At 52.8% G+C, this 15,841-nt stretch overlaps 1 protein-coding gene across 1 annotated transcript in view; it reads left to right on the top strand.

Moving 5' to 3' along the window:
- TXN2 (thioredoxin 2) overlaps positions 1-2,216 on the top strand; it is an 8,328-nt gene extending 6,112 nt beyond the window's left edge. The window contains exon 3 of the mRNA XM_009289939.1: positions 1,467-2,216. Within this exon, the coding sequence (XP_009288214.1) occupies positions 1,467-1,583 (117 nt within the window). The 3' untranslated portion in view covers positions 1,584-2,216. The remainder of the gene's footprint in view (positions 1-1,466) is intronic.
- Positions 2,217-15,841: the final 13,625 nt, after the last annotated feature.

The raw sequence follows: 15,841 nt of genomic DNA, 5'->3' as shown, positions 1-15,841 counted from the left end.
TGCTGCGGCTGGGCATGCTGGTTTTTTGGATGGAGCTGGGGCAGCTCTGCTCGTTATTAACCCACTTTGCAAACCAGAGGGAGGCTCAGTGGAGCTTTGCCCTCCTCAAGGAGGGAGAGACCAGTTGAGCGCAGTGCTGGTACCGTCCTTTCTCACCCCTAAAATCACAAGGGAGCATGTTGGCGGCACCATCGCCAGTGCTGGGGCCGATTCCTCCGGATCCGCTCCCGACAGTCACTAGGAGGAGCTGAAGATCGTGCGTTGCAGCAGCCCCGGCGCTCCCATCCCTTCAGATGAGACTGCACAAGCCCTGGAGGACAGACTGCGGGGAGCCACGCCGGACTGGCCGGCCGGGACCGGGTGGGAAGGGAAGCACAAAATGTCCCTTTCATCTCGGGCTCCCGATGGGAGAAAAGCCAGCCCTCTGGCAGGTTTCCCGAGGAAGGATTTGCAGATCCTTGCTGGCAGTGCACGCGGGAAGGCCCCGCAGGCTGGTGGGGAGGCAGCAGGAGAGATAAGGACAGGATGTGTTTCGGTGGGGGAGGCTTTGCAGAGATAAGGGCACCAAAGCTGTGGGGTCAGAAACAAGACCAGATCTCGCTGCTGCCGCAGCTCTCCGAGATCTGGTTGCTCCTTCTCTCGATTGTGTCCCCAGGGTCTCTTCTGTCACTGGTCAGCCAGTAAGGCTCTGGGGAGCGTTGTCATTTCCACCGCTGTTCTCTTGGATAATTCCCAGAAAACTTTGTTCTGGGCTAAAAAAACACTGCCCGGAGCAGCACAGCTGCCTGCTGGCTGTGGTCGGAGGGACTTTTTCACTTCTTACCTAATCATCAGGGATCTGCAGTGGACAGCCACTGGTGTATGACCAACTGAACCACTGAAAACAGGAGTAGAGAAGGAAAGATGGGTCAGAGGGGGTTGTCATTACCATGGTAGGATGGAGCAGGAAATCTGCCTGTGCGGTGGTGGGTGGGGTCCTGCTCCAGTCCTGTCTGGAGAAGAACACGGGTCCAGTCTGCTACCACCCTGGCTGTAAAATGTCCAAAGGTCGTCATGTCTGAGAGGTGTCCCGGTAAAAGACTGGGTTTGTTTGCTTATGATAGGACAAAAGGGAAGGAGAAGAGGAATTTGTAGTGGAGAGGGGGGGAAAAGCTTTGTCGTCTTGTTTTTGTATTAGCTTTGGTTTTGTCTTTAAAATTTTGGGTCTGTCTTAAACTCGAAAAGCTGCTCAGCCTTGGCTTAAGCAGTGTGATGTAAGTCAGTGCAGAGATGAGGCCACAGGGAGAGGAAGAACATGGAGCTCAGCTGGCCTGTGTTTTGTGAGCAGACATGTTACCCTTGAGCGGTGTATGCTCAACTCCCTTGTAGCCACTTCTTCATCTGTAGAGCTCCATTTGGGGCCTGGGTGCAGCTGGGCTCCCCGCAGCCTCTGCTCACCTTTGTCTCCCTGTTTCTCTTGCCCCCAGGTGTCAGCAGTGCCAACCGTGCTGGCTATGAAGAACGGAGATGTCGTGGATAAGTTTGTGGGGATAAAGGATGAGGATCAGCTGGAGGCATTCCTCAAGAAACTCATCGGAGCCTGAAGTAAAAGGGTGGCTGTACCTCTGCCTCTGGACACGTCCATGTTGTGCATTCCTGGCCTGGGAGAGCTGAGGGGCACGTGAACTGCCTGCCTTGTGCAACCTGGGGTTTTCTTCTGGTTTGGGGTTTTTAGGAGATGGACAGTGTTGTAACCCTTCCCTCCCACTCCCCCTTCTCTTGAGCAGCAGTAGTTGTAAAGGGCGCTGAGGAGCGGGGCTGCTTATTCTCAAAATGGGGAATGCGGCTGGAATTAGGAGCCTGTGTTTATCAGCAAAGAGCTGACACGCAGAGCTGCTGCTGCGTTAAGAGGAGGAATGTTTTTCTCTTTGCCTAGCATCTGATAGCCCAGAGCAGAGGGCAGCTGCTCCCTGCAAGATGTGGGTACATACCTGCCTTGGGTGGGTTTGTTTAAAGCTGAGAATGCCTCTGCCTTGTCTGTGAAACCTGTCTCTCTGTCCCTCTGTCCTCGTGTCGCTGGGACAGGTACAACTCCTCCACAAGTCCATGGGCTCCCGTCATAATTTTATAAGAGAAAATAGAAGTATTTTATGGATCTCCTTTTGTAGGTCTGTAATAAAGAGAACTTTATGGTCACTGCTGTCTAGCTGGAGAATAAAACTTGATTCTCAGAAATCACAGGGAAGTCCCTTGTCTGTCCAGAGGGGTGAGAGGGAGTATCAGCAGCGCAGCAGCTGGTTTCTAACAATGGGTTGGGAGAGCGCAGGTTATGACTTGATCCCTACTAAAAGGTAATGTGCCGAAAAACAAACAAGTGGATTACTTTCACGGGGCTTTCAGTGCTGCTTCTAGGACCCCCTTTGGGTGCTGCTGTATCCAGGACGCTGGAAGAAGGACTCGCCTCCTGTGCGCAGAGGAACAGCAACTCGTTGCGCACAGGGAACCTGAGCTGTGCTCGCTCCCCCCGTGCTTTTCTCACTCCTTTCCTGCCCGAGGAGCCCGAGAGCCTCCCTCTCCCTTGTGTGAATAATTAAATGTGCTCAGGCAGGCGAGCCCTGCCAAAAGGCAGTCTTTTGACTTTAATTGCCCTGACCTTTAGACTAAGGGAGGCAGTTTTGTGCTTGTATCGGGAGCAGCCTTCAGCCCTTTCCATCTCTTCTCCTCCCCATATACACCTGTTTCCAACCAGCCTGGCTTCTAAGTGCTCCCAGCCTCCTTGTGTGCTTGTAGGCAGAGTACAGCACCAGGGCTGATGCCTGCTGTAATGCTTTATTCCAGTTTGCTTATCTAAGCTGCATGAGAACATTATAAGTGCCTAATAACCACGTACAAGCTGCTTTTTTATCTCTTCCCCCCCCCCCCTTCCCAGCTTCTGTTTCCTTCAATCGCTCTTAACTCTGCTTTGGCTCTGCTCCATTTCACCTCTGTGGCGTAGGTTGTTACAAGCAGCGAGGCAATTTTTTTCTGCACCTTCGCAAAAACGATTTATGACCTTTGAAGGAGCAGGGGAGTGGCGATCCAAGTCCCGTGTGTCCTGCTGCAACCGCAGTGCTGCAGGCATCACTGCTCCCACCTGCTTCCATCACCTCTGGGGCCTGGGCAGCAGCACAAGGTGGTGCTGGTCCTCCGAGATGGGTACCTCCCTGTCTGGGCTGGGCTGATCTCACCCCCGGCATGCTGCTAGAGGTGATGTCACTTGGATATAATTGGATAAAGAACTCTCGGTCAGTTATGATCAGTAAAAAATGGCATTTTATTTTATTTGGGAGACCACAGAAGCTATGCTGGTCACGTCCTGCTGATGTTTCAGGCTGGGCAATTTGCCCTGCAGTTTCGGTGTTCCTGCTCCATAAACACTTCTAGTAAAGACCGTCTCCATTTTCCTGCATGAGCAGGAAAAGTAGGGGAACAGCGTCACGTACCTGACAACAGTCAACTTTCATGCTTCACCATCCTACAGAACAGGAAAAAACACAGTGACTTTGCATTGTGTAATTAAGGGGCAGTATAATTTTGCTATTTTATCACTTCCTTCTAAGGAAAAGCAGAGCTGAGGTGCCATTCAGCTATTAAAGGGCCAGCATGCTTCAGGGCACATTATGTGAAAGCCACAACTGTTTCTTTGAGATAAATGCTGAAAAGCCACATACGCTGTGCCCTGTGGAAATCCTTCAGAAACAGCGTAATGGATTGAGAGGAGGAGGAGGGGTTTGGGGGCACCTTGAGATTCCCCGAGCGCTTTGCAGAGTTTTCACCACAGGACAGGAGTCAAAGCGCAAGGATGTTTTCTGTGGCAGGATTTTAATTCGGCTCCCTGTTTGCCGACTGCTGGGGGAGGCTTCAGGGATTCCCCATATTCTGCGTCAATAACGGAGGAGGTGCAAGCGGGAAGCACTACCAGCAGTGTATTTATGTAGCAGTTAAAAGAGGGGTTGCACAGCAATTTTCATGCCACCTGAACATGATGTTGGTCTTTCCCGAGAGAAGAGAGCTGAAGCAATAGGCAATTCCTCAGCAGTAGGTGCTTTTTCCATGTCAGCTATGAAAATGTTTCCTCTCTGCTTGCTCCGGCAAGGATGCAGTTGGTCTTCCCTTTTGGAGTTAAACCCATCAAATGCTCCTCTGATCTGTTAAGCATTTGCTCTCTCCCACCCAAGCCTGCCTGCATTACAGCAGCTTTCTCGGCTCCTAATGTTCCTGGTTGCTATTTTAAGAGGACATGGCGGTCGGTGCCTTCCCAAGGGGAGCAAAGCTCAGCTAAACCCGCTTCTCCCTCCCCAGGTGTGTTCTGAACCCAATGCCGAGATCCCCCCCAAAGGTCAGGCGCGGTGCCTCTGTCCTCACAGTCTTGTCCAAGGCGCCCGATCCCAGGCAAGTGGAGGTTTTCCATTCGTTTCTGTTGGCTTTACGCTTGCATCAAGCCCTAACACAGCTGCTCCTCTCCCCGAGATGTTTGTGCCTGCCCACTAAACTCCATGTTAACCTCCACCTGCTCTGGGCCACGGCAGATGCCTGCAAGGAGGGAGAGCTGCGTTGCCTTCTCTGCTAGGGCTGCTACGCCGAGAGCAGCTTCAAGTGCTGGTAGAGGATGGAAGATTCAGGTTGCCTGGTTTGCAGCACACAGGGGACCGTGTATATGTGGTCCCCTACAGCTTTGAAGGGGACAGTTTTGGCCACGTTTGGCTCCAATGAGGTCTGGCCTCAGCAGCCCGGCCACCCAGCATGGACAGTAAATCCTTTGCTTTATCAATGTGTTGTATGACTCCTCCTGTGCAAAGACCAGCTCCATGTCAACAGGGAAATGGCTGCCACTGACGCTGCCCGAGGCAGGGCCTTTCACCAGCCCGGCCGGGCTCTTTGCCCTAGCAGTTTGTTCATCACTTTGAGCTTTTTTATTTTCCCCCCAATTTTTTTCAACCAAGTAATTATAGGATTCAAATGACTCCTCCTGTGCAAAGACCAGCTCCATGTCAACAGGGAAATGGCTGCCACTGACGCTGCCCGAGGCAGGGCCTTTCACCAGCCCGGCCGGGCTCTTTGCCCTAGCAGTTTGTTCATCACTTTGAGCTTTTTTTATTTTCCCCCCAATTTTTTTCAACCAAGTAATTATAGGATTCAGACAGAATCAGCAATTAAAATCTCCAACTCTGCAAGGCTGTTAGCAGTAATGTTAAGCTCAGCGTTGTTCAAAACTTGCTGTGCTGCATTAAGTGCTTGCTGAGAGTTTCGGCTTCCTGCAAGTTAAAGAGTAACAGCTTGCACAGCTGCAATATCCTAAGCAATAAAAAGATAAGATAAAACTACCATAGGTTTGACTTCCAGACCAAAACCAAACTAGATCACCTGTTACACAGTCTTGTCCTTGTTACCTGCCCCTGCAACCCACCCAGGCTCAAGTCCATCACCACACACGGATGCCTTCCTGATGCTCTTCTCAAGAACACGGGGTGCACTTGCGAGCTTCGTGGTTTCTCTGCCTCTCTGCCTCTGCAGCTTTGTAACTCCAGCAATACTTTCCCTCTTAAAACCTTTCTCAGGCAAAAACCAGAGGCTGCAACTCATGGCGAGAGTGGTAGCCACAGGCTGGGCGCGATGCCGGAGGGGGCTGCTGTGCTGAGCCATGCCCGGTTGCTTTTTTCCTCAACGTGCATTCTACCATCCAGGGAAGGATGGAGGCAGGGGCAGCAGGAGAACCCCCAAATTTCTTACACCCAGAGAAGCCAAATGGGTGGAAACCGGAGACCTCCAGGGAGACCTTGAAAATGTGGCACCCCATGTCCCAGTGGGGAGGGAGTGAGGAGAAACCCTGCGGCTGCCTTCCTGGTGGCAAGAGGTCCCTGCTGGACAGTGAGATGGGAAGACCCGTCCTGTGAGGAGAGGTCAGAGGGGGACGCTGGAGCTGCTTGTGCCCTGTGGGCGGACAAGAGCTGGCAGCTGCGGGCAACAGGGCAGCACCCAACCTCCTGCCTGCCCGCATCAACTTCCTAGGCCCTCATAATCCAAATAGTTGCAATAAAAATGCACTAAAATTGACTGGGTTTTCTTCATGGCCTGCAGCTTCTGTGAAGTAATGTCCCTGCACATATACATATATGTGTGTGTGTGTGTTTATCCACTCACATACTCTTGTTCTCTGTTGTGGAAAGTGCCAGCGGCTTCCGGGGCTCACAGATGTCCCCAGCAGCTGAAGCTGCTGACAGAAGAGGACAGGAGCCAGACTGCTTGCTCTCTCACTCACAGGAAGGCTGAGCTCCCAGTACCCTTCTTGGCACACGCTACTCATCCCTCTGCTGCTGAAGGCACCCCGGCTCCATCCCTCCTGTGAGCGGAGGGGTGGTTGAGTAATACTGAAAACCAGGAAATTTTTGCAGTGAGTCTCCTCAGAAACATCCACTTCAAGTTGTCCAGAGGGTACAAAATGCACCAGAGATTTCAGTGGTTTCCGGAGACGATGGTGACCTCCGGCCACCCGCACGGCTGCAACTCCTCCATGCCGGTCCCACACAGCTGGCAGCAAGAGAGTGTTTGTCCCGGCCGGCTCTGCACGTGTAGCTTCACGGCCTCGAGGCGGAGAGGAGCTGCATCCCCCGAGCTTGCTTTCTTGCTCCATCATGAGGCAGTAACACTTCCCCATGGGGCCCATTGCCACAGGCGCAGGGACTGTGCAGCTCCTTTCCTCACAGGTGGCTTTAACCACAGGGCCGTTCCACATTGCAGCCAGCAGGTAACGAACACCCTGGGTCTGGCTAGCGCAGCAGCTGTGATGGAGACGGAGCGCCGTACTGCGTGCAAGCTCCGGCACGCCCGCCGGTATTTATATAACATTGTTTTGCTTTAATCTGGCTTTTTAAGTAAATTGTCAAAGCTCTTTCTGATCACTAAGAACCTTTTTCTTTTTTTTTTTTTGACTGCAAGTTTCATTTTTCAAAGCTCGGCTAGTTTTGAGTGATGCCGAAAAAGCCCATTTGCAGTGGCTTTTTGTTCCATGCCTGTATTGTTCAGGCAAAAGTGGTTGTTTTCTTTTCATCCTGGCATAGCTCAGGAGTGACTGCATGGTCTGAGCTCAAACTTTCTAAAAATACTCACCCGTGAGGAGAGATCCAGCATGGCAGTGTTCAGACCCAGAGATTAACGCCTTGGAAAGGCGTGGTGGTCTGAAAAGAAGCCGGTGGCAGCATCATGCCAACTCTTTGGGCACTGTCAGCCCTGGAGATGCGATGCGTGGCAGGCAGAGAGGACCTGTGGAACGCTGTGGGTCTCTCTGGGCTGCCCAGACCCAGGTACGGGGGAAGTCCACGCAGTGTGGGCAGAACCAGCCCAGGGGAAATACTGTCTGTGGGGAGGCTATCGGGTAACTCAGAAGTTGTAAAGAAAAGAACTTCTTGCTGCTTGGAGAAGCAAGGCTGAATGATGAGCCTGCTCCTCACCAGAGGTTGGTCTTCGTAACCACATCCTCTTGTCGGAAAGTGAGACAGGCGGCTCTGGGGAAGGGAGGATGGCAGGGACTGAGCAGAGCAGAGATCAGGCATATGACAAATTGCAGGAAAGCATGTGGGAGCTCCTTTTTGTCCTTCCACTGGCTGATTGCAGGAAGCTCCCCAGGTGACGGCTTTAGCAGCTGCTGGGACAGGAGACCTTATTGTTCTGCGCTCATGTTTACAGCCGTGCCAGTTTTTGGCAGGAAGCTACAAGACAAAACCCTCGCATTCTTCTTTCTCGCTCGCTGGGTTTGCTCTCAAGGGGCTGATCCTTCAGCTTAGTTCTTTCAGCTTAGCTCGCCACCTGAGGAGGTCCGGCTTCCCCTTCCCAGCCAGGCCGGGTCCCATGGGCTTTGCCCTAAGATCCTGGCAGGACCATGGAGACTTTACATAGAGGTCAGGCAATATTAATGGTTGCTGCTGTCATGCCTACCACTACATTTCTAATGCTAAACTGTGCGGTCACCCAGCACAGCAACCCCCTTGTACCTGTCTGGGCCCTGTTTAGTTCCCGTTCCCCTTTCCCTGGCCTTGGGCTCAAGTTCTGTTCTCAGTTTGGGTTTTCTTGGTGGCACTCAGAGGAAGCACATTTGGGGTTTTCTTAATCTGTCTGGCACTGCACAGGAAGGCAGAAGCTGGCAGCACCCTTGAGACAAAAGGATGCAGGAACATGAGGGACCTGTCACTGCTGGTCTCGCTGGAGCCTGCAGCACAGAAACTGGCAGCATGTGGCCATGTCCGGAAGCAAACTCCCTAGGTTGCTGTCATCTCCCTGTTCTGCTGCTCCCCTGCGATGCTGTGCCTCCCTGTGACACTGTGCCCAGCCCGTGGTGGCCAGCGGCACATGGCTGACCCAAGGGCACAGTTTCCAGCCTCATCTTCTCCAGCCTGCAGCTGGGGGCACAGCAGCTGAGCTCTGCCAGTGTTAAATCCCGAGCCTTGTTCCCCTGTCTCCTTTTTCCTCCCCTTCGTGGGGTTTTATATCGAGGCCAGGAATGACAGTCACGTCCCTTCCGAGGAATCAACAGGCTGCAGCATTTCCGGTGAGGGCGGACGCGCATCAGAGGCTGCCGGCAGCAAATCCCCCCGCCATGGGGCTGATGGGGCAGGCAGGTTGGTGTGTCACCGGCTCTGCTAAGGGGTGTCAGCCGGGGTTTTCCATGGAGCAGATGCGCCTGGTGTTGTAATCTCACCTGGGGAGCGCCTGGCTGCAGTTCAGCCCCCACCATGCTTGCCTGTGCCCATGATCTCATGGGGTTTTGCAAGTGCTGGCTGGGCACAGCCAGCCCACGGTGGGGGAGCTGCAGGGAAGGCGCAGAGCCCAGGGTGATTCAGCCGGGGAGCCTCTCTCCCAGCTGAGTCAGGCTGTATTCCAGTGTCTCTGTGCCCTGCTGCAGGGGGAGGATATGTCTACACATTGCCAGAGCCCCCACAAACTGGGTCTTCCCAGCACTGCTGCCCCTCTGCCATCCCCAGCCCAGCATCCTGGCCAAAGCCAGCTCCTGCCATGGCTGCTTCCTCTTTGCAGTACTGCTGCGCACAAACAGCTGCATCGTGTCGGCCCGGTGGGCTGCGCCACTCTGATAAATAACCTGATTCCCAAGAGTGGGGACGGAGCTGCCAATGTACGGCTCCCTAGACTGAGGGGAGGGCAGCAGATGGCCCAGCCACGCTCCGGGGACCTCACCGTGCATCTCATCTGTGTCTCCCACCAACATCGTGTCTCCCAGTATCTTCTCTTGCCACACATACAGCAGTACAGGTAGCGCCCAGGGTGTTTAAATCTGTAACCCCTGCTTTGCAGAAAGGGCGAACGGACTCCCCCCGGGCAATAGGCTTGGGGGGTGACTGGCAGCGCCATTGGCACTTTGGAAAGCTGTGGCCGATTCCTTGGAAAAAGAGTCCGCAGAGGCCGAGTGCCTGCAAATGGTGCCCACACAAAGATGAAGGAGGGGCAGCCTCCAGCCGTTGCCCACAGGCATCTATCAGCAGCCCCACGAGCTCAGTCTGGGGGCACTAGGAAGTGAAATGCCACCTAATGGGGTGTTCTCCTGCCCCATTTCTGCCCCGGCCTCCGCTGGCTCTGCCCTCTCCTGCGCCGGGGCAGGGGGATGGGACAGGAAGGCCCTCATTATTCAGGGCTTGCTAATTAGATGGGAATGTTATCTCCAGCCCAGATGTCAGCTCTGACCTCCCTCTAACCTTTTTCTGGAAATCAAAACAGACGCAACTCTGTTTGTTTTAAAATAATAAAAATAACCATTTGGGGTGAGGCAGGAAAACCTGGCCCTGGGGGTACAGCTGGGGAGGGAGGAGGGCACGCGACCAGATAAGCCTGGTGAGATATGCCAGGCTGCAGAGCTGGGAGGGACAGGCCACCCTGCCCTGGGCAGAGAACAAAGTCCCATGGCTTACAGTGGCTGTGCACGTATTTTGGGCCCTCTAACCTACATCCAGCAGTGGTGGTGGCACAGACACGGCTTCCCATCCCAGCCCATCACATTCCAGCCGGGACCAGTAGGTCCAGAGGTGGAACTGATGGGGAAGTCAGCTGAGTTTGTATTTTACCTCCCTGCTTGCTTTGGGATTTACCAAAGGGTCTCAAAGGAGATGTTGATCCCTGGAACAAGCTCTGCCTTTCAAACCTGACCTGACTGCCTTTTGCTCATGCCACCTAAGTCCCCAAATAGTTTCAGACTGAAGGGAGCTGGGTGACATGAACAGCTGATGATTCTTGTCCTTGGCTTGTAGTAAAAACTGTTTTATTGCATTTGTGTAATAACCTTCTATAGCTGGGGAGCAAACTTTGCCTGGCTCTGAACTGGGCCAGCCCTTTGAGCACCTCACCCTATGTTAACTTGGTTTACATCTCTGTTCCCCATAGCAGACTACATTGCTTCATTTCCTCTTCTTTGTAAGCCCACAGCTCCAGCCTGGAGCTTAACACTGAGGAAGCCTTTACCCGACACTCCTTGTCCTTCTGTGTTGGACATCCAGGCACCCTGGGCTGCAGCACCAAAGCTCCTTATGACAGAGACTTGATGGTAGTTCTTGCTGCAAAATGAGGAGCAGATGTGACTGGCTGAGAACCAGTACTCGAGCTTTCTCATTCTGCTGCAGCCTCCGCAGCTCGGGGCAGCCGCTGGTCCAGCCTTGGCCCTACCCTGCCCAGTCCATCTACACCGCAGGAACAAGAGCGTGGCCTGCACTGAACTGCCCCAAGCCCTCTCTCCAGGGACTCCTCCTCATGGGGCTTTCAGCTTTGTAAGGTGGCCTGGGGGAAGCAGAGCTCCACACTCAGACAGCAGTGCAGAGATGCCCTGTCCCTGCCTTCCTCCTCCCGCCCTGCCTGCAGATCCTGTCCAGGACCTATTTGTCAGCCTCGTACCTGACATCTCATATCCTTGCGGTGCATTTCCCCCATCCACAGCCTGGAGCTCACCTCAGCTTTCCCCACCTTTTATGAAGACTTCAGAGGGATTGCTCATCACACCGCGATCCTGATATTGCAAAAGGCACCACCGCTTTGCAGTTACACGTCATTTTGCCTACCATTATCCCCAAGACAGCAAGCAGGTAAAAGTTTTGAAGTCTTCCTTCTCGCTTGTCTCCTTTCATATCACCTGCTGGCCCACTGAACAATGGGTGTTCTTTTTTATGCTCTGAAGGTTGTGCCTCACAGTTATGACATCATGGCAGTGATGCATTGCCCTCGGGCAACATCAGCAGAGCAGAACATGATTTCTGTTGTCTTCCAGTACCAGCTACCGCCTGGTACACCCTGTCTCCTTGAGCTTCAGGGTTACTGAAGCAGAGTAATAACTGAGAGGTGAGTAATTGAGAAGCTACCTGACCAGATTTAGACCTGACTGTAAACATCTTCTCCAATAACAACGGGAAGGAGGATCTGTGCCTGCTAAGGCGCAGAGCCACTGAAGGAGAAGGACGGTGTGCAGATGTCCCTGGGTACGCATACAGACGGCATTCACACAGCATACATGCAGTACAGCTCTGCTCACAAAAACCAGCACAGCTCCCCGGACTTGAGTGAATCTGCACCCATTTTTATGACCTAAACTTCTGAGCCAATATTTACACGATAGGCAGAGGCACCGACTCCCTGTGTGACACTGTGTACATGCACTAACACAGACTGGTACTGTGCATGCACACCCCAATAAACATACTCGCAAAGACTCGTCCTTTTACAAGTAGGCAGAGACACCTGCTCTTCTCCAGGAGGTGAGACGGACAGTTCCTCAGGCTGCTTCACGATGGTCCTTTGCATTTGCAAGAGGGACAGTAACAAACTGGAGCAACTCCAGCGGAGCAGCATGAAGCTGGCCAGGGGGCTGCAGCATCTGACACACGAGCAGGTGCTGAGGGAGCTGGGTTGGTTTGCAAGGAGAGGAGATGGCTTGTGAGGAGGGGTTATCTAACCGCTGTCTTCTGCTACCCAAATGGAGGTTATGCAGAAGGTAGCATCAGATCGTCAGAGGTGCTCAGTGAAAGGACAAGACGCAAGAATGGAGATTGTGGATTTGCCATCCTCAGAGGTTTTCAAAACCCAGCTGGATATGCCCCGAGCACCCTGATCTAACCTTAAGTCTGGTCCTGCTCCGAGCAGGTGGTTGGACCTGCAGCACCAAAGCTCCTTATGACAGAGACTTGATGGTAGTTCTTGCTGCAAAATGAGGAGCAGATGTGACTGGCTGAGAACCAGCACTCGAGCTTTCTCATTCTGCTGCAGCCTCCGCAGCTCGGGGCAGCCGCTGGTCCAGCCTTGGCCCTACCCTGCCCAGTCCATCTACACCGCAGGAACAAGAGCGTGGCCTGCACTGAACTGCCCCAAGCCCTCTCTCCAGGGACTCCTCCTCATGGGGCTTTCAGCTTTGTAAGGTGGCCTGGGGGAAGCAGAGCTCCACACTCAGACAGCAGTGCAGAGATGCCCTGTCCCTGCCTTCCTCCTCCCGCCCTGCCTGCAGATCCTGTCCAGGACCTATTTGTCAGCCTCGTACCTGACATCTCATATCCTTGCGGTGCATTTCCCCCATCCACAGCCTGGAGCTCACCTCAGCTTTCCCCACCTTTTATGAAGACTTCAGAGGGATTGCTCATCACACCGCGATCCTGATATTGCAAAAGGCACCACCGCTTTGCAGTTACACGTCATTTTGCCTACCATTATCCCCAAGACAGCAAGCAGGTAAAAGTTTTGAAGTCTTCCTTCTCGCTTGTCTCCTTTCATATCACCTGCTGGCCCACTGAACAATGGGTGTTCTTTTTTATGCTCTGAAGGTTGTGCCTCACAGTTATGACATCATGGCAGTGATGCATTGCCCTCGGGCAACATCAGCAGAGCAGAACATGATTTCTGTTGTCTTCCAGTACCAGCTACCGCCTGGTACACCCTGTCTCCTTGAGCTTCAGGGTTACTGAAGCAGAGTAATAACTGAGAGGTGAGTAATTGAGAAGCTACCTGACCAGATTTAGACCTGACTGTAAACATTTTCTCCAATAACAACGGGAAGGAGGATCTGTGCCTGCTAAGGCGCAGAGCCACTGAAGGAGAAGGACGGTGTGCAGATGTCCCTGGGTACGCATACAGACGGCATTCACACAGCATACATGCAGTACAGCTCTGCTCACAAAAACCAGCACAGCTCCCCGGACTTGAGTGAATCTGCACCCATTTTTATGACCTAAACTTCTGAGCCAATATTTACACGATAGGCAGAGGCACCGACTCCCTGTGTGACACTGTGTACATGCACTAACACAGACTGGTACTGTGCATGCACACCCCAATAAACATACTCGCAAAGACTCGTCCTTTTACAAGTAGGCAGAGACACCTGCTCTTCTCCAGGAGGTGAGACGGACAGTTCCTCAGGCTGCTTCACGATGGTCCTTTGCATTTGCAAGAGGGACAGTAACAAACTGGAGCAACTCCAGCGGAGCAGCATGAAGCTGGCCAGGGGGCTGCAGCATCTGACACACGAGCAGGTGCTGAGGGAGCTGGGTTGGTTTGCAAGGAGAGGAGATGGCTTGTGAGGAGGGGTTATCTAACCGCTGTCTTCTGCTACCCAAATGGAGGTTATGCAGAAGGTAGCATCAGATCGTCAGAGGTGCTCAGTGAAAGGACAAGACGCAAGAATGGAGATTGTGGATTTGCCATCCTCAGAGGTTTTCAAAACCCAGGCTGGATATGCCCCGAGCACCCTGATCTAACCTTAAGTCTGGTCCTGCTCCGAGCAGGTGGTTGGACTGGAGACTTCCAGAGTTACCTCCTACACTACATGATGCTGTGATTTTGGTAATCCTACATGTTTGGCAATAGATGTTCCTTAATTCAGATACTGATTGCAATCACTTGCATGTGGGATGCTATAACAACCCCTGTGACCAGCCACGCAGCTGGAGTAAATTCACTGATGGTACCACTGGAAAGGAGGCTTTCTGGCCTCTCCTGGACTGCAATTCCCTCATAGTTTCTGACCAGCTTATGTCTGGCTGCCCATGACCGTGCATTTCCAGAGCCTTTCTAGCACCCAGGTAGTCAAATGGACCAAGAAAACAATCAAGCCGGAAACATCTCTCTCTCTTTTGGTTCAAGTCTGTTTCCAGCTGGATCAGCTGTCTGTGTCATCTGGGACTGGCAGTGGGAGTGTGAAGATCAGAGGAGGGAGGGGAACAGGACTTCTTCCTTCACAGGCTGCACAGACTTGGGTTGGCTTAGCGCAATCATCAAGCCCCAACCCTGACCCTTGTGAGGCTGAGGAGGAACATGATGTTCCACCCTTGTAGGTTAACCTAACCCATGTCACTCATCCTGGAGGAAAGGGTGCACAGCTGCTCTTTCTTGAGCCACAGACAGCCTGCGAGCAGTTAAAGGGTGGCTGTTGTGGTAAGCTCAGGAGAGGGGGGGATCACCTGAAATCACTCCCACCTGTGAACCACTCCCACAGCTCCTGCCCTCTTTGGCTTTTAAAATGTATGGCTTGAGAACTACAAAAACTCAGTAGGTGGTAGGGAAGGTCATTACATCTAACAGCTCATGTACCTCTGTGCAAACCTGGGTGTCTGAGAACTGGTAAGCCTATGTGGGAACATCTAGCCCACTCAACCCTGCATTTCTGTGACTTGAACGTCGCCACAACTACAAGTGTATTATAGAGGAAGCTCTTGGCGCCTGTTTCCTCTTTTATAAAACAAAGATAACTGCCTCATGGAGTGCTAAATATGACTGGTTTTGGTAAAGATTGCCGAGGGCTGGCAGTCAGCACATGCTTTGTCCTCTGAAAGGCCAGCCTTCCGCAGCTTGCAAGTGGCGTGGCTAATCCCTGCCTCCTGCCTGCTGCTCCTGCCCGAAACATGCCCGTGTTCACAGAAGGAGCTGGGTGCTGTGACATCTTTTTTTTTTTTTTTTTTCCTTTTCTTCCCCCTCCCATTGGGAGAAATTGAGTCACCCCGCGGTGATGTCCTACAGGCTGGCAGCAGGCCCAAAAACAGAGTTACAGCCTGAATCCCCGCTCACCGTACCTCCCTCCCCATCCTAGCCACCGCATGCATGTGGCTTAACTTTTCATGTCCTTGGTTTAATGAACTTGTGTCAGGAATTTTATGTGCATAGCAACCTTATCTGATGACAGTGACATTTTTAGCATGTTTATGTTTGGTTTTATTTGTAACCAGTTTCCAGCGTAGTTCAGCTGGGTGGGTTGGACGGGGTTGAAATGTGTAAGAACCCAACGTGCACACTGGCAGCTCAGCTAGAGATACCGGGGGGCTCCGAAGCCCATCCAGAGGTGAAAGGATCTGCATCGCAGTTTGTGCACCAGATTTGCCAGCTGCAGCCTTTCACACACTCGCTAGTGTCTGACAAGCAACGCTGGGGGGGGCGAGGGGAGGGTTGTTTGTTTTTCCTTTCTTTTTTTCTTCCGGTTCTCAGTACTATCACAACCAGATGGGAATAGGATTCCCACGTCGGATGCGGAGGACTCTCCAACCCAGTGCTCCCAGATACCCACAACATTACAAATGCAGATGCTTCTGCTTCACCACAGCTCCAGCTAATAGGAGGTATGGGGGGGAAGGGGAGGGGAGCCGGGTCATTTTGTAGTTTGAAATTTAAACAGCTGGATTCAGCGAGGGTTCCCAGGGTTTTTCCCGGGAAGGAGGTCAGCGGCTTGTGCAGGCAGATAGCCTGGGAGCAAGCATCAGGAGTGCCCCTTGAGGCTCCACCTCCGCAGCTCTGCCTCGAGTGGAGCGCTCTTGCCCATATATGGCTGGGGGTTTGGGAAAGAAAAAAAAACAAAAAAAAG

The sequence above is a fragment of the Aptenodytes forsteri genome, unplaced genomic scaffold (assembly GCF_000699145.1).
Source record: "Aptenodytes forsteri isolate BGI_AS27 unplaced genomic scaffold, ASM69914v1 Scaffold284, whole genome shotgun sequence".
NCBI lineage: Eukaryota > Metazoa > Chordata > Aves > Sphenisciformes > Spheniscidae > Aptenodytes > Aptenodytes forsteri.
This window is presented reverse-complemented; position numbering and strand designations above follow the sequence as displayed.